We start from the raw sequence: 18,727 nt of genomic DNA, 5'->3' as shown, positions 1-18,727 counted from the left end.
CTCTGGTCCCTTACTTGCCTGTCTGTATGCATTGCAATAGAGGTCCAAGATGTCTTGGCCTCTGAGATTTAAATGTTCAAGTATATACCATGCCATTAATCTTTGTACTGCCGAGACAAGTCCCATTCTTGGGCTGCTGGGTAACATTGTGATGATCATGGAGTTAGCTATAGTGGTGTCTTGACCTAATGTAGATTGCCTACTGCAGTTGGGTCTAAGAGCTTCCACTATGTCCCAGAAGACAGATTTGAAAAATTGGTGTTTTCTAGATGCACTTATCACTCCTGGTGTGGATGGTTTGCCTTTACGTCATGCTGAACTCATGTAGAATTGTATATCCCAGTACCTTCATATGCTATTGATGAGTTATAGAGCTTTAAATATATATACACAGACTACGATGTGGAGAAATTTAGTTCATGAATGTTACCTGGATGTTGGAAAATGTTGGTTCTGCTTGAGGATACATTAAATCTTTCCTTCCTGATTGTCTGAGCAGCTGTTACCTGTCTCTGTTACCCAATAGGTGCTTATGACCCTAAACAAAGTGTAAAAATTTCCAAAAATCTGGAAGATGCTCACAGCACATCTGATGACAGGAAGACTGAAATTCTTCCCTGTTTCAACTGAAGACTCAGAAGTCAATTAGGAGGGGAAGAGTTTTGGATCTGAGAAACTCCTGAAGCTAGGTTTGAAAGAGTCGATGCATTTCCACATCCTGGTCTCTCATGTGCAGAGAGCCGCTGTCTATAAGGCAGCTGTGAATGTTGTTGTCAGATTGTACATTCAGAGAGGAGCTTTGAGGCCAGGAGATAGATACTAGGTGCAGACTTCTTTTCAGTCTACTTGAAACTGCACTGTCTTGATTTTTTAAATTTTTTTTTTTTTTGGCACATAAATTTTCTATTTGCCTTACTTTGATTTCTGTGAAGGGTGACTTCCTCATAATCAGCAAATGCTTGGTGACTAACTTCCAAGGAAGCAGAAAGATGATTAAGCAAGTGTTTGAGCCCAGAGGGTCCTGTTGAATTTTGCTGTGAGATTATTGACTGATTAAAACCAGGTCAAAGTATTGGAAGAGATTGGCTTGAATATGTGCTATCACTGAGAGTCAATTTCTCTTCTTTGTCAATATTTCACCTTCCCAGTTGCTTCAGGAGAAACATGAAGCAAAACTTAATAATGGCAAGTGTGTGTTTGAGACATTTTATATCAGTTCATTTCACAGTTATTAAAGCAGCAGAATTGGAAATCTAATTGACTGAAGGTTGTAAGTACATTTAAGCTTTATTATGTTTCAGGAATTACATGTATTTGCTTCTTTTCAAAACAGAGAGATAACTGACTTGCTCATTAGACTACTATGAATTGCAGTGCTAAGGGAAGCTGGTAATGTTACATCTAAAACTGGTGGTTGCTTTAAAGACATGGTGTCTTGTATTTATGTCAAAGTAAATTATCATATTTGTACCCATAAGTACAGACACTACAATGCTGTCTCTCTCCTTGATTAGTGTTTTATAAGATCCTTTTCTCATGTGGCAGTGTCCTGCAGGCTGCTATAGTAAATTTGTAAACTTAAAAGCTATGAATATATCTTTTAATATGCCACTTAAATTGATGCAATCCAAGCACACTTTTACATTCATGTATACTGATTAGAATTGTTTATAGTTACCATGTGTTCTGTTGGCTATTTGTGATCAACGGAGGTATTTTTTTATAAATGTTTGTGTTGTCTCTTTAACATAAACAGTGGAATACTTTATTTTTCTTTTGTAGGATGTGTGCAGTGTAATTAAGTCTAAACATTTTTAATTGGGATTCTGAACAGAAATTCTGAAATAGAGTATAATGCAGATGATCATAGAAATTTCTGTATCGCATGGAGAAGAATGCTTATATTCAGCAGTTGTTTTGTTTTACCTTATTTTTTTCAAAAATGTGTACTATTTTAAATAAAACATGGAAGCAACTGAGAGCCATTATGTTGGAAAATTTTTGTGCAAAGTGCATGGTGTTTGTTAATGCCACTAATATGAGCAGACTTAATATTTCTTTGAATCAGAATGAGTTTGTCACTCCAGGCAAGAAAGAAATAAACTACCAGTAGATGTGATGAGTTTCAGTTTGAAGGTAATTGAAGTTGGACTGTGACAAATCCTTCATATTAATTAATAGGAACAATGTGTTGTGACAAGAACCCCTCCAATTAGCTGACAACTTATAACTGAAGAAGAACATGGATTGACTTAAATCTCAAGAACTTCAATACATTAATATAATTAAAATAAATGAGAGCTGCATTTGGCATGCCTCATTTTAATTATGCAGAATATATATGTGCATGTTGCCTTGTGCTCATTTGAGCATGTTGTATGTTAATCAGGCACATGGATATTATTGACTTTACTTTTGAAGTAGAAAACTGTGTTCAGAAAAAAATAAATCTCCAGGATTTTAAGGCAGTGTTTAGTCTTCCTATATTGTTTTGGGAAATTAAAAAAAAAAAAAAAGGAAGAAAATTCCAGCTTTGCATTTCTCATTTGGCTATTTTGAGAAATATGTATATCAACTCTTAAATATTTGCTTGTGAATTTATACAGGCACCTTAACCTGACTCTCTGGGAAATCTTGTTGGAATAATGTTCTGAGGAAGAGAGAATATTAATACTTGGTAGAACTTTATGTACTATCATTTTTGTGTTTCTGCTGTCAGAGCTTCTCTGCTTCTCTAATCTATTTTATGTGGTGACAGCACACATCTTTAAATAGTAGTATCAGAGGAAAAATATAAGTGTTTAGTGTGGAAAATACACAGAAATACAAAGCTGAAATAAGAGGAAGTGTGCTTTCAAATTTGCAGAACAGTATTTTCCAGCAACTTGCATTCAGTCGTTTGGGAAAACCTGTTGCGCTTATTTTGATTTATTTAATTCTTTACAGAGGCTTATAGTGTATTAATGGAATTAAAAAATGGAAAGGCACAATGTATAATGTATTATTTGTATTTAGATTTTGTACACAAAACTTTCAGAAGTTTGTCTTGAAATGCAAAGCCTCAATGTCACATTTCCAGTTCGGCTTGATTTCCATTAGAGAACATGACTTGAGTGATTTTTGCAGGGAAGTGTTTGTGGGCAGTTGAAGAGGGAGTTGCCATTCCCTTGGGGCCATGCATGATGTCCCGTCTCGGCTGGGCAGCCCTGGTTGTCTCCCTGCCATGCTGTGCCCAGGCAGCCCGCAGCCCTGGCCCCGCTGAAGGAGTGTGTGAGGGAGAGGAGGATGCTGCTGCTCTGCCACGTCACACTTACGGGGAAAGGGGAGGAACTGGTGCTATGCACTGTATGGTATGCTGGGAAGAACAGAGCATATTGTTAGAAAGGCATCTTCATGGTGTTATAAACATATATTATAGTATTGGCTTCTCGCAAAGTATTAAGGTAGATATTATATAATGTTAGAAATGCTTTTTGCTGTGTGGATGTAGTTTTCTCTCGTTTTAGCAAGAATGTTAGCAAGCGTGAGCAAGTAAGATAACCTCCAAACGAGCAGAGGATGAGGCCCGAGGAGCTGCTAATCAACATTTTGTCCAGGGAACAAAAGGGCCCAAAGGCTACTCCGCCCGGAGAACGGGCGGCCAGGAGGGTCCGAGAGCCCTTATCACCGCTCTGCCCGGGGGGCAAAGAGGCCAAAGCTGCAATCAGCCCTGACTGTCTGGAGAATTAAGAGATCCACCCTACCATCGACTCTTACCTAGCGGGCCCAACCCCAAGAGTCAAAAGAAATAAAACCGCAAGGCAGAAGAATACGCATGCTCTAAAAAGGCGGAACCAAGGAGTGGCCATGCAGAACAGCTCCTGGCAAAGTTTTAATATGAGTAGAGAACAGACAGTAAAAATGGTATAAAAAGGACTCACCTCTAGCATCAGGTGTGCTCTTGGCAGAGCGCCAAGGCACCGGGCCATTATCCCTTTGCTTTATTTTATGTGTCTCTTATTGTCTTTATATTAAACTCTTTAAGTTCTAACAGGAGAGTGAACCTCGTTTTTCACAATGGTATTGCCCTGGGATAATTTGTATAGGACATTTGGGAGCCAAAATCCATGGGGAAAATGAGTTTCATTTTTATACTCATAGCTTGAAATTGTATAAAGAGTATGTAACAGTGTTTATGCTTACTAGTGGGTTTTTTTGCATTCATAAGACCAGAAAGTAATACAATGAGAATCATGATTTCCAAAAATTCTGAATATAACCCTTCCTGTGGAATTCTGGAAAGGAATTCTAGCAGCTACAAAAATTTCACTTCTGCATTAGCTCTGCTGGCAGAAACCACTACAAAAACATTTTTTGCTCTGAGACTGTACCTTTTTATTTGTCTACAATATTTTTATTTCTTTGCAGATATTGATGTATGGTATAGCACCTAAACTACTTATTTTCTTTTCTTCCAGGCTGCTGAATCAGGAATAATAAAAGTGAAAACAATAGCTGCACGGAACACAGATATTTTGGCAGGTAATTATTTGCAGTGCAATGGGAAAAATAAAGCTGAGTTACAGATCAAAATGTTAAAAAGATGTTTTGGATATGTCTAATAGTCTTTTAGTCATGTCTTTTAGTGTGTGCTGTATTGTTGATGCTTTACTTTTGGGCACCTAGCAAAAAATCTAGTAGCACAGAAGTTTTTAAATACTACTTGTGTTTCAGTTAGTGCTATTCTGGTACTGAGGAAGGGCTCCATTTTCAGCTGATGCTCTACAAAAGTTATCATCCACTTAGAAAAGTAACGTGAAATACTTAAGACCTTACAGTCTCAGTGTTCTAGTTGCTGTGGTTGAGTGCTCTGTAGTATGATCCACATCTGTGTATTAGTCCAGCCTTTGGGGACTTGTAACTTGCAGGCAAAATTCCATCTTTGTTTGAGACAAGGTCATTCAATTTAAGATGTTCCAATGCCTTGAGGGACGGGGCATATCTTGTGAGCTACAGCTTTATAAGTGCTTAAAACAGTATCTTTTGACTGTCTTCAGCTTTATAAAGTTGGCTTCTTGCCAGTTGCTGGTAAAGCCCTTGGCCGGATTTAAATGTCCCTGCATTAATACTTGAGTGTCTACCCCCTATAGTCAAAATCCTTGAAATGCTGGTTGTTTGGTCGGTCCAGTGAAATAGCTGCAAAACCATATCTTGTTTTGAGGTATGTAAATCAGATATTGTTAAGGAGGCATTTTCTAGGATTATTTGAATTAACAGACCCAATCCTCAGTATTTCACTTTAATGCCTCTTTTTTATTTGTTTATTTTCTTTGTTTTTACTGCTGTCATGAATGCTGACATAAGTGGGAAAAGTGTGCCAGGTAATGTCAGCTATATCAAAATACAAAAACAATCAAGAGAGAGCTGTAGTTAGCCGTTTGGGAAGCTGTCAACATGTTACTGCATAAAGAAGTTTGTATTTTAGAAAGCTAGTTTCTAATCCTGCAAAGTTCTCTGGTTTTTTAGTTTTCAAAGGGAAGAGATGGGAAAGATCATTAAATTTAGTCATGGATGGGCAGTCGTTGCTTTCATCTTTTTGAGGGAACACTTTCTGGTAGTCGGTAAAATTTTTAAAATAATTTTCTTTTGGAAAGTTTAAACTAGAATGTACTTAGTATTTATTTCATTTAAAAAAAACTGCACGGATTTGTTGTTAAGAGGTTTGGGAAACCAGCAGGTCCTAAAAGTTATTTTGATTAGTTAATCTTTGCTAATAGGATAATATCTTTTTCCCCCTTTGTTTCACAGTTTTGCACTGAGAAAATATACTTTGCCTGCACATTATCCTAACATTCCATGGTTAAAGCATAATGTCATTAAACAGACTGAATTCTTTATGAACTCTTGTATTTTTTGAGGTATCAGTTGTAACCTAAAATTATACATGTTAATGTCAAGAGATTGTCTCCTATCTAATATTTGAAATCTTTTGAAGAAAAATAATGTATATACATTAGTAATAATAAAGCTGCAAAATGCTACTGTAATTGTGAAATCTAGTGGATACTTTTTGACTGCTAGATGACTTAGGAACATCTACGAGACATTCTAGTAATACAAATAAATATTTTGATCAGGATATGACTTTTTAAATATTTTGATGTAAACTGTGGTTTCACTAACGTAGATAAGAACAACTGTATCAGATTGTTTTGAATAAGCTGATCTGATGCTTTCTTGAGCATTTCATTGTGTAGGATTATAATTTTTAGAAAAATAGATGCAGGCTTAAAATCATTATTAAAATCTTTAAAATCTTTGTTATTTTTGGTGGGATATGTTTAGCCTGCCAGAACTTTGAGGTCATTGATCTAACTTCTTTCTTTCTCTTGGAAAAGTTAAGTTGAGCTGTTTCAAGGTCTTCATTCTTGGCAGTCTGTGCATGCTTTATAATTTATTTATAAGAATTTGAGAAATTCCAAAGGAAGAGAAAGCCTTATATCAAAGGAGATAAATTTGAGAAATTATTTCCATGTGGCTTTGAGATGTGCAAAAACTTACAGTTTAGGAGTTCTAAAAATCAGAATTATAATCTTGCTGATGAAATAAACAGGTAAGTTATACTTTCAAGAAACTTCTCATTTGTTATGGTTCAGTAAGATTTCTTTTTCAATACCTATTGCCATAAATTGGTAGCAAAATTGAGACAGACCTGGCAATAATAAATTTTTTGTGCATTTGAAGACCGAAGCTAATGCAGTCACAGAATCATGTGATCACAGAATATTCTGAGCTGGAAAGGATCATCAAAGTTAAGCTCCTGTCCCTCTGAACAGGAAAGCCCCAAGAATGACTCCATGTGCCTGGTTGCTATAAAACCAGATGGGTACCGAAGCAGATCTACAAAACATTAATTTTTCAGCTTCATAAAATAAAAATATTTGTCTAGATTCTGTTGTGAGATTGTTGCTTTTAATGGATTATAGAAGAAAAATACTGTAAAGGGCCTAAATTTATTCTTTGTCATGCCATTTTTGCCATTCAGAATTATATCTGGAGTCTCATGTTAAGGATAAATGTTTTGTGGTATCTTTTTGCTTGCTTTTTTCTGATTGATGGTTAGAATTTAGTGGCAGTTCAGAAATGTCAACTGGACATAGAGCCTGCACTGGCTCTGAAGAGGCTGATGGAACTGGGCTGTGTGTTGATATCACCCTCTAAGAGCTATTATCTTGTAGAAAGTTGGCATCCATAATTTATAATAGCCTATCCTTTTCTTAGAAACTTCTGAGTGAGTTAGTTTCAGTTGGAAAATACCACTAATACAACTAATATTTTTGTAGTTGTTTCATTTTTTTCCCGAGTTAGTTGTAGTGATGCTTAATAGTAAACATCATGTTTGCATTTTTATGTGAGAGTGTATTTTTTGTTTGTGGTAACTACTGTCCTCTTAAAAGTGTGTGAAACTTTCCATGAATACATTTCTTCTACTACACATAGACTAAAACAAAGTTATGACATTCAATGTAAGAACACACATTGGACTTGCAACTGTGAGGAAATTTTTAGTGTCTAAAATGGTGATGAGCGGCTAAAATCTTAGAAGTTTGCATGAATCAACAAACATACCTGCAAATGGAAAACCACTCATCAGTCAGAGTCATGCTTTCCTTTAATACTTTAAAAATTTTTAATACTTTCATATTTTTAAATTTGATTATCTCAGATTTCTTGAATTACTTTTATGGGAAAAAACTGTTTTAAATGCCGGTGTAGAATGTTGTATTCATTACGAAGCTTTTTCTCCTTAACAAAAGAAAGGAAGGGAGAGAGAAAAGTTTATGGGAACTGGTTTTCTCCTGGCAGAAGTTCATTTTAAGAAGCTACCCTTTGCCACTAAAACACCATTTAACAAATTCACAGTCAGGTGAACATACCCTGGATACAAACAGTCCAGTCTCTTTTTCCGCCTGTTTTGTCAGTCCAGTCTCTTTCTCCTCCTGTTTTGCTGGTGGCAGTTTGCTCTCCCCCTTCCTGCCCTGTGGCTTGGAATGTTGCTCTGTGCTACACGGTGTTGCTCCTGCATTAGGTGCTGAGGTGAAGCAGAGCAGAAGGACAGTGCTACCAGCCTGAGACTGGTTCCTGTGGCAAGGCCAGGGAAACTCTGGAACTGGCAGAACCTTACACCTTCTTGCTAACCACATGGACTCTTAAGTTGATGTTTTGGATTTGGAAAGTCTCTTGAGTGTGTAAGGGAGAAGGTGCTTGGAATTTGAGCCTTGGCCAGGGTAATTGTGGAAGTGAGCTGTGTCAGCCCAGTGTCTGTCTTCACTTGGCTCTTCCCTGTGGTCCACGTGTAAATCCTAAATTTCCAAGACTGGAGATTGCTTTTTGTTAATAGGTGGGATTAACAATTTTTGCATTGTATTTTTCAAAGTATTAAGCATTGACTGCTTCCATATCTCTCTTTGAAAGCATTGAAAGAGAACAGCTCAGAGGTGGTTCAGCCTTTTCTGATGGGTTGTGGAACAAAAGAACCAAAGATCACTCAGCTGTGTCTAGCAGCCATACAGAGGCTCATGTCTCATGAAGTTGTTTCAGAGGTAAGATCAATCTTTATACAAAACCATAGATATTTCAGAGTGAGAAATACCTCAAACAGAAGGTGAATGAGTTGTTTTAGGAGGCTCTTTGTGTTATAATGAACATAGCCCACAAAATATTTTACTTGTATCTGGTTTTCAGTAATTTAAAAGAAAACATTTTACACCATTAAAAAAAAAAGTGAGAAAATATTAGTAACTTCTAGAAGAAAATTCATGAAAATTGAAACCAGCAAATTTAGTTCACATTTTTACACTGCAGGAACTGAACATGTGATGGGCCTTGTGCCTCCACAAAATATACTCTGTGCAATAAAATTATTGTGCTTTTGTTACAGTTTATTTTTAAAATAAGGTAAAATGGATGCACATTTTCTGCAGCAGCAGTAAATGTCATGATATATTATGGTACTGCACATATAGTATGTTAGGAAGCTGGTAAAGATAATGCTGTTAAAATACACCTTCAGTTGTGTTTGTGTAATGTAAAATTACACTGTTTTCTCTCTGATATGAGTGAATTCTGAGGGTAAAATATATTTTTATTGTGTCTTCCATATTTCCAAGCAGAAAATTAAGTACACGCTTTAATTTGTGCTACATATTAAGACATTTCTGCTGTTGATTCTTTAAAAATACTTCAGGAAGCTTGTGACAATGAAATTGCCTTTATATTCTCAATGTAGTGCTATGGTATAGACAAGCAGGCACATTCAGTTATGATATGCCTTTATGACAGTGATATTCTTACATATGTACACATGATATACCAGTACGTAAATATTGTAATAGTTGGTAAAAAAATATTTCTTTGTAGGCTGCAGCAGGAAACATTATTAATATGCTTTGGCAATTGATGGAGAACAGTCTTGAAGAACTTAAATTGCTCCAGACAGTTCTTGTACTTTTAACAACCAATACAGTTGTGCATGATGAAGCACTGTCCAAGGTAAGAATTTGTTGGTGTCAACTATAGAACTTACAATATCCAAGAGGAAAAATGGGGAAATTTTACATAAGAAGCATGTGAAAACAATGGACAAGGAGGGGGGGCGTTTCTTTATTCTATCGTGTCCGTATTGTCTTTACGACTAGACTCTGAAAACAGGATTTCTTTTAGCTTCCTTTTCCATGTGTTTTGTAATTCCTCCACAGTAATACATTTCTGACTTAATCGGAACTTGAAATAAAAACACTGGGCCAATGCCTATCCTTCTCATCTGTTAAATTTGTTGTGTGCTTTTGAACTGGAATCAGAGCACATAGCACAGTGTAAATTCTCACTAATGGAGAAAATGTTAAAAGAAGCTGCCTTCCACCCTGCCTTGAATCTCTTTCGAAAGCAGTCCAGTTATTGCTCTTTCAGTAAGAACTTTGGCTCGTAGTTTTAAACATGAAACATTTTGGATTTTATGTTTCAACTAAAACAAAAAATAAGGACCTGTGCATTTTAATTTAACTTTTAAGATACTTCTTTTTGAAGAAGCAACATTGTTTACCAATCTGTGAATTGTGAAACTCTTCTTGAAGTAAATTTCTCTTCTAGATTACATGGGAGAAAATCGGTTTCAGCCAGTTGAGTGTTCATGTTTCAGTCAAGCTGTTTTAAGATTTCAAACTGATGTGGAAATATCATACGAATAGAGTCCACAAATCATAGATATGAAAAAGAGGCAGAAGAAAATTCTTAATCTTGTGTGGCTCAGAGCATGTAGCACTGTGGCTGGGTGTGGTTGAGATTCTTGCAAGTGCAAGAACACAGAATATGGACATAAGAACAAGAAACACAGGTTTCACTGCACATACAGATGTTAATTTTCAAAATTCATTATAAAATAAGTAAGTATTAAACTATGAGTTAGAAGTAATAATAAAATCCAATGGGAAAAAGTATTCAGGTCATTGCCAGCACAATGGCACATTAAAATGCATGTCAGGAATAATAGCAGTGAAGGCAACATGATTGTGAAAGTATTGTGATTCAGTCTAGGAGAGGAATGACATTTTAGCTTTGGAGTTGACTGACTTTTCTGTGATTAACCTTACAATCCTAATGTCCTTTTGACATTAATATCCATACAAGTTGTTCTGTGTGATTACTGTGTATTCTCTGTGATGACTGTACTTTTTATTGGCACATCGTAATGTCGTCAGTTAATACCACTTTTTTATTGACTTTGGGGAAGATTACTAAAGAGTTTTTTGGCTAGGGTAATCCATAAAACTTATTCTGGTTCTTCGAATTTAAAATTTTTTTTTTTTTTTCTGGGCAACCTTTTGACAAACTTAGCAGAAAGCATTCCTCAGTCCATCAACCTTCTTGACTCTTAGCTAAAAGATGAAATGTATTGTTGTAAGGTGATATTTTTTCTGGTTTTTTTTCCTTTCAGGCAATTGTACTTTGCTTTCGATTGCACTTTACAAAAGATAACATCACAAATAATACTGCGGCAGCCACAGTGCGGCAGGTAGTTACTGTCGTGTTTGAGAGAGTGGTTGCTGAAGATGAACGATATAAAGGTGGGCATACTGCTTACTCAGCTTGCTTTTATTGATCTGCTTTTTGACACATATCAGATGTTTCTCTTTCAGATAAAGAAGTAGTAAAATGTCTATAGATGTTATAAAAAAGTCACAGACGTCATTAATTTTAACTGTCTTTTATACACTTATTTGTATTTAAAGGAGGCTAAATCCTTTGCCATTGTATCAGTCCAATTCAGTACACCAATATATAAAATGCAGATTTTTTTTTTTCTTTTCAAGCTGTGAGAACTGGTCTTCAGGTTAGTACTGTGAAAGGATTTGAGGTGAGAGTGTCATTTAAGGTGAATGTACCATAGATTACTGAGTGGGAAATACATGGCAGTAGAGAAGAGAGTGTTTGAAGAGAACATTTGAAAGAAGTGCTTGGTATTGATGATCTTTGGTAGTCAATCTAAGGTTTTCTATAGACTTGATAAGTTACAGGAGAAGTACCTGGCCATTCTCACAGAGTATTTCTGTAAGAACACTTAATGTGCATTTGATTTTTAACAGTTCCTGTGTTCACAAAACTTTGGTTTTTTGCACAGATGCTGTTGACCAGCCAGCTGCAGTTCAAGGGAATAGTAATAGAAGATCTGTCAGTACACTGAAGCCATGTGCTAAGGATGCATATATGCTTTTTCAGGTAGTTGGGGAGCATATATTTATATATTTGCAGTTAAGATTGGGTGCTTCTACATCTCTTTAAGAAATTTAAATAATTTGCTGTTGGCATGTTGACAATGTCCTTAACCAGAGCCTTGGGCTTTCTTATGTGTATTTATTGACATTGGTGATGATATGCTGTATCACAGGGGAATGATGGGAAAATGAAGACAAAGTGGTCTTGGAAAATGTTTTACTATGAATCTTAAATAATAGCTAAGCATACGTGTCTCCATTAAATTCAAGATTCTTATTTCTGTGAGCTGTGGTGGGTTGACCCTGATTGGACTCTCAAGTGCCCACCAAGCTGCTTTACCATTCCCCATCCCAGCTGGGTGGGGAGAGAAAATAAGATGGAAAATAATTCATAGGTTTTTTCGTAAGGCAGTTCACTAAAGCGGAAGGTTGCATGTGCATAAGCAAAGTGCATCAGCAAGCAATGTTTAGCCACTTCCTGAGAAACGGGTTCACAATGCATGGCATTTGCTCCCAAAGGTGAACATTGCAAATAACGAATGCCTCCCTTCCTTCTCCATTTCTTAGATTCTATAACTGAGGTTAACCAAAGACATCTTTGGTTGATTTGGGATGACCTTTTTTGTGTCCCCTCTCAGGATCTTGCCCAGCCTCTTGGTGGCAGTGGGGGGAAATCTTGAGAGACGGTGCTGAGGCTCTGACAGTGCTACTCAGATGCAGTCAAAACACTGGTGTGTTATTAGCACCTTTCTAGCTACCAATGCAAAGCTCAGCACTTTGAGGGCTGCTATGGGGAAAATAAACTCCATTTCATCCAGACCCAAAACATAGCAAAGCACTACAACTGCAGTTCAGTCCTGTTTCTTGTGCTTGGTGTTGGACATAAAAGACAAGTATGTAGTGAAAAGGTGTAGTTGTATTCATGACACCAGTAAAAATCTTCTTGACTTAGCAAATTTACTGATCTTGAGAGATTTCTGAGGGCGGGAATGAACACACATGCTACAAGGATAGCAGCAAAGTTTAAAATTTCTTTTAAAAGTTTTCGGTGCTTTATAACTTACGTAAAAAAAGCATTTAAGGGAAAGTTACGTAGTAAGTCACAAAAGAGGAGCGCATGTAGATTTCATTATAAACTCTGGAAACTTTCTTGGTACAGAGAATGTAAATATTACTATGTTTCTTTCCAAGGATCTTTGTCAGTTAGTTAATGCTGATGCTCCCTACTGGCTCGTGGGTATGACAGAAATGACACGGACATTTGGCCTTGAACTTCTTGAGTCAGTCCTCAATGACTTTCCACAAGTGTTTTTACAAGTGAGTAGTTCTTGGATGGAAAACAGTAAGACTTCTGTTCACATAGGTAGTAAAATCTGCACTTCATTAAATCCTCTTTAATTTAACACAAATACTGTTTTCCTGAAAGACTTGTAGCTTTTATGTATTCAGGGGGGGCAGTTTAATAGAAAAGTTCCCTGTGATTTTTGACCATGTTTTTCTATTCCCAAACACTTTATTTATGTTTATACATTTTGTAGAGCATGTTTTAGTTTGTTCCACTTTCGGTTTTGCTGTTTATATCTCCTCCAGAGATGTATTTTCTTATCTTGCCTGATTTATGACAGCTCTGTAACTAAATTTGTGGAATTGTTATTTCTACAAAAACATTAACCTCACCCCACTTGTAAAGTAAGAATCATGACTGTGAATTGCATGTATCTACTGCATATAAATGCACTGTAATCCTGCAGTAATGTGTTTTAGCTGACAGTAGGTAAATTTAAAAAATTCATAAATATATAAGTGTTGTATTAGCAGCCTATTTCAACTTGGAAATACTAGAAGAGGAGTGCATGGCATGAACCTGACCATTGTAATTTCACACTTTTTGATAGCTTTATAATGGTGTCTGCAGTTCTGCCTTTTCATTTCCTGATTTTAATTTATACCAAGATTTACATTCAGACTGCTTGATCATAACTACAAATGTAAATAAGATGCATTATCAGAGCTACTGGTAGCAATTAAGGACTATCAGCATATAACTTTTTCTGTTTTCTTTTTCAGCATCAGGAATTCAGTTTTCTTCTTAAAGAAAGGGTATGCCCTCTTGTTATAAAGCTCTTCTCCCCAAATATCAAATTCAGGCAAGGTTCCACCACCTCTTCTTCCCCAGCACCAGTGGAAAAACCATACTTTCCCATCTGTATGCGTTTGCTGCGAGTAGTTTCTGTTTTGATTAAACAGTTTTACAGTTTGCTGGTAAGAATGTGCTCAAATCTTCTTTATGCAGTTTTGTTTTTCTATGTGTATGCCAGTGCTGTGATCAGTAGTAGAATTGATTAGTTCTTGGGAACTGTTGATGTCTACTGAGGGAAGAGAAGGCTAAATATGCTTTTTCTCTTAAGTGGATTTGTGCTTACATGTATTCTAAATGTATGATTTTGTTAGTCATGGACTTGTATGAATTTCATAATAGATTAGCTGTTGTCTTTATTTAACTGCCTTTCAGGTTTTGGGAACCTTTTGATCTTCTGTTGTTTGCCTGATTTTAGATAATGATGATTACTGTGCCTTGTTAATACTTTCTAAGAGGCTTTTGACTTGAGTTGCTAAAGCTGTTGACAGAATGTGGGTAAAAAACACATCTGTTATGTCCTGAGTTTGGGGTATTTCCTAAAAAAAATACTTCTCTTACAGTTTAATTTGTTTACTGTAGCAAATGTATGACCTTTATTGCAATGTCTGTGAGGAATTTAACTCCTTCAGTACAACTGCATATGTGGTTTTAGCTTGTCAAAAATATTATTATTATTATTAGTTATGTTTTTATGTAATTCTGAGTAAATACTCATTCAAGGGGTTTTTTTTAGATTCTGTACAAATCTTGCTGTGATAGGATTCCTGAGATGAAAGATTTTTTGAGAAAATATTTTGTAGGAGGCTTTTTCTTTTTGCTAATTATTGTAAACTATATGTTTTAGGTAACAGAATGTGAAATCTTTCTGTCATTGCTGGTTAAGTTTCTGGATGCAGACAAACCACAGTGGCTACGAGCTGTTGCAGTAGAATCTATTCACAGGCTTTGTGTGCAGCCTCAGCTATTAAGGTATTAAATATATTGAGTTTTGCTTTTACATAAAGTTTAAGATATATTTTTATTATTTTTCTCTAATGGAAAATGCTTCCTAAAACATTGCAAATATGTAGAAACTTAAATGCAATAAGCTCATCACAATAATTTTGCATAATGCATTAGGCAATGCTTATTATCCAGGAAGGGCTGAATTATAGTTATTTGAGTATGTCTATGTGTTAGCAGTGTCAAAGGAGCATTTACCTAAAATTAAATACTATTGTTTACCTAAATATTTGCCATTAAAATGTGCTTTTAGTCTACAGTTTGGAGTGTGCGTGGGGGGGGAAGTTGCTGTTAAAATATTCTTTTAGTCTCCAGTTTGTCAAATACTTTCTGTTTTATAAAATACTTACCAGGTCTTTTTGTCAGTCATATGATATGAAGCAACATTCCACTAAAGTTTTCCGTGATATTGTGAATGCACTGGGGTCCTTTATCCAGTCTCTATTTCTTGTACCAAGCACGGGGAACACATCAGCAACACCAAATCAAACTGGTAAAGCCTTGTCCTTATTATTATTTTATTTTGCCGTTGTTTTCTTGTAATAATGAATTATGTTTTGATTCAGCTCTGGTACAGCTTTGTACTTCTGTGTTTATTTTGGTCATAAGCTAGCTTGAGACAAACTGGTGTTCTCAGCTCTGGTACAACAGGGGGTTTTACCTACCTGTATTGTGGGGAAGGTGTAGATCCCAGTCAGCAGAGCAGTGTTCCTGCCTTGATTCCTGTTTCTGCAGTGACCCAGCTCTTTGTTTCACAACTTTTCAGAGGGAAATTCTGATGGAGTTATTTCTAATTTCTGACTATAAAAATGTGTCTGATTTGTCTCCTTGTGCGGGGATGTCATTTATGGCAGTGCGTAATTTAAGTAGTAAGACAGTGTGTGTTTGTGGGGGGCAATCACTAATTCTTCTGAATGTTCAAGGCCAAAACTGGACTGAGGGAGCCAAGAGGTAGAATGAAAGATGTGTATTTTACAAATGGTCTCTGTCTTTTTTGTAAGCTGAAAACAGACACTTACTGAAATTAACTTGATTGTCTTTTCTTTGCAACCAGGATTTTGACATTTCACTATGTATTTGTATTTTAATAAGAAGAAATTATCATCCTGTTAATGCCTTTGCAGGTGTTTATGTCCAAGTTAAAGCTCTCTGCTTCTTTCTGTAGTTCTGGAAGCAGAGCCCTCAGCAACAAACAACATAAAAATAATTTGTGAGGGTGTGTCTTGGTATGCCTTCTTTCAAGAGATAAGAGCCAAATAACAAGTGTAATTATTGTCTATCATATCTGCTATTAAATTAAGAAACATTGAAAAGTTTAGGTTTAGACTCACTGCTTTCAGTGTTCACTCATGAAATTGGAATCCCATGCTGGACTTGGAAGTGATAGCATGAGGAAATTTGTGTTAGTGTCTATTGTTCTGTAGTAGCTGTCTGAACAGCAACTGATAGTACACTTCTATTAGTATTATTTCTAGGTTAGCTTCATTATCTCAAAGTAAATCAGAAGAGCACTTTTCATCACGTAACATGCGCATATGAGAAGCCATTCTATAATACTCATTCTGGAAATGTAAATTTTGCCTCATGTGAAGCAGCACCGCAATAGGGTCATACCTCTAGTGCTGTTGCTATTTCTCTGGGTTATTATTTCAGTTTGTTTTCTATTTTCCTTTTCACTTCTTCTTTCTGCCTCAGTGTTTCTCATGTCACTTTCTCATGCGTGTATCTTTCTACCTTTTTTACTCCTATGGCCATATTTGACAGGCAAAGAGCAGATCAATGCAATGTAAGTTTCAAACAGAGTCTTCTGATAATAACAGCAATCCTCTCATAGCAGGCTGTCTTTTGGAATCATAGAATTGTTTGTGTTGGAAGAAACCTTCAATGATGACCTAGATGATCTAGTTCCAGCCCCCTGGCCATGGGCAGGGACACGTTCCAGTAGACCAGAAGCCTTATTCAACCTGGCTTTGGACATTTGCACTCCTTATAAACCTGATTTTTGAGCCTCAGTCTTGCAACAAGCTGCCTGTTTCATAGAAGTTGAAAGCTGCATCTACTGAAGTTCTGTGTCACTCTTAGTATACTGGGCAATGTTTACCACTCACTTTAATGAGCTAGATTAATACAAAAATAGTTATATATGTCTGACTGCACAGTGGGATCATAGAAAATGACACCAGTGTGTGTTAGTGACAGTGTTTGGTTAACCATTTGTGTTTAGCAGCATGATTTTTTTTGTTTCAGTCTGTTAAGTGTTACTGTGTTGAAGTGTATGCGTAAGCTTCTGCATATTCACATTGCCTAAATTAGTAGTTTATTGTCTAAATTAGTAGTTTACTCTCCACATATTAAAAGCAAGCACACCAAAATGGCAGTTACACTGTGAGTCGCCTTCCTGGGGACTCTGCTCTCTCCCCCCCATTGTCTCTTCAGAAAGAATCTGAACTTGTGGGACTATTCTTAATAAGTATAGATGTCCTTCTCTATGAAGAAAGTGTATATATACAGAATTCCTTGTTCTTTTAGCTGCTTTTTTTTGCTTCCTCAGTTGGAACCAAAATTTGTGCCTTCCTAGCTGTTGGTTGGCACATTGTCAGCTCTTCCCTGTTGAGGTTTGTTTTATTCTACCATGGCATGGAACAGATTCAAATGTTGCCATTCTCAGTTCTCTTCTTGCAGTTTTTGCATTTCTGAAGTCTTGAAAGTTTGTTGTTGGAATAATTAAACTTTCTAACTACTGAGTTCTAGATGCAACTACATAAATAATCCTTAACTTTCAAGTGTCTGTCTGACTCTTCAATAAAACATACACTGTTTCATCAAGACTCTATAAGTTTCATTCATTCACAGAATGTTACGAATGTTTCTCTACCTTTCACAGAAACATTACATTCTGACTGGAAATCAGGCACTTGACATCATGGAACTGCACATAAGATTATGTTTTAGACGCCAGAGGGAGCTCAGAAATAGTTTTTTGTGTTGTTGGTTTTTGTTATTGAACTGGGTGTCTTCAGATTAATCCTGGTGTCTCAAAAATTAAATGTAGAAAAAGGATGTTTGCTGATCACAAATATGAGACTGGTTGATTTTATCACATTGTTTTTCTGAACAGGAAGCAGTGCATCAGGGAATACTGGCTCAGCACAAACTAACCCAGGAGTGCTTGGAATGGGCGGAGGTGCAACTCTATTACCTGCCTTTGAGTACAGAGGCACTTGGATACCCATCCTGAATGTAACAGTACAAGGCAGTGCTAAAGCTACATAGTGAGTACCTCTATCTTTTTGAAAATGTTTGTAACAAGTATTTTTATTTTCAATTCAGTGATTTAAGGTTTGGTTTTGTTTTTTTTTTTTACTAGTGGATATTGAGGTCTTGGTTTCACTGGCATTGAAGTATATTAAGAATTTTCTTTGTTGGTACCATGAGATGTTCTGGTCTTTTTTTTTTTTTCTGAATGGCCTGGATTCTGACTGGAATGTCCCCTATGGTTTTAGCATCAGTTGGATTTTGTTTTCCTACCATACTATCTGTATTAACTCTTCAGTTTTAGGCCTCCTGTGGTATAAAACAATTTTGGAATACCTGTTGCTGCATTTTGTAATGGCAGACATGCAGGGCATTAAGCAAATAGGACATCAGTGGGAATGAAAAATAGCTTTCTCACACCAGCATTACTGTATTTAGAGTTTTTATTGAGCAGGATATTGCAGTAGATACTGGTCTGGTTGTCTTTTCGAACAATATATTGACATATATACCAAGGCTAGATTGTGAATGCTCCTTAGAATGGCCAGTTATTTTGTCATGACTTTGTACAATGGAGACA

At 36.3% G+C, this 18,727-nt stretch overlaps 1 protein-coding gene across 5 annotated transcripts in view; it reads left to right on the top strand.

Annotated features, from left to right (window-relative positions):
• MON2 (MON2 homolog, regulator of endosome-to-Golgi trafficking) overlaps positions 1 to 18,727 on the top strand; it is a 67,524-nt gene that overhangs the window by 9,444 nt on the left and 39,353 nt on the right. For all 5 annotated transcript variants that reach the window (XM_032106212.1, XM_032106211.1, XM_032106209.1 and 2 more), the window contains exons 2-11: positions 4,458 to 4,521; positions 8,455 to 8,582; positions 9,400 to 9,531; positions 10,973 to 11,102; positions 11,657 to 11,754; positions 12,942 to 13,067; positions 13,818 to 14,012; positions 14,735 to 14,859; positions 15,246 to 15,385; positions 18,011 to 18,164. In XM_032106212.1, the coding sequence (XP_031962103.1) occupies positions 4,458 to 4,521; positions 8,455 to 8,582; positions 9,400 to 9,531; positions 10,973 to 11,102; positions 11,657 to 11,754; positions 12,942 to 13,067; positions 13,818 to 14,012; positions 14,735 to 14,859; positions 15,246 to 15,385; positions 18,011 to 18,164 (1,292 nt within the window). The remainder of the gene's footprint in view (positions 1 to 4,457; positions 4,522 to 8,454; positions 8,583 to 9,399; positions 9,532 to 10,972; positions 11,103 to 11,656; positions 11,755 to 12,941; positions 13,068 to 13,817; positions 14,013 to 14,734; positions 14,860 to 15,245; positions 15,386 to 18,010; positions 18,165 to 18,727) is intronic.

This window comes from Corvus moneduloides, chromosome 4 (genome assembly GCF_009650955.1).
Source record: "Corvus moneduloides isolate bCorMon1 chromosome 4, bCorMon1.pri, whole genome shotgun sequence".
NCBI classification, from domain to species: Eukaryota; Metazoa; Chordata; class Aves; order Passeriformes; family Corvidae; genus Corvus; species Corvus moneduloides.
The sequence above is the reverse complement of the archived record's forward strand: the minus strand, read 5'-3'. Positions and strand labels throughout refer to the sequence as shown.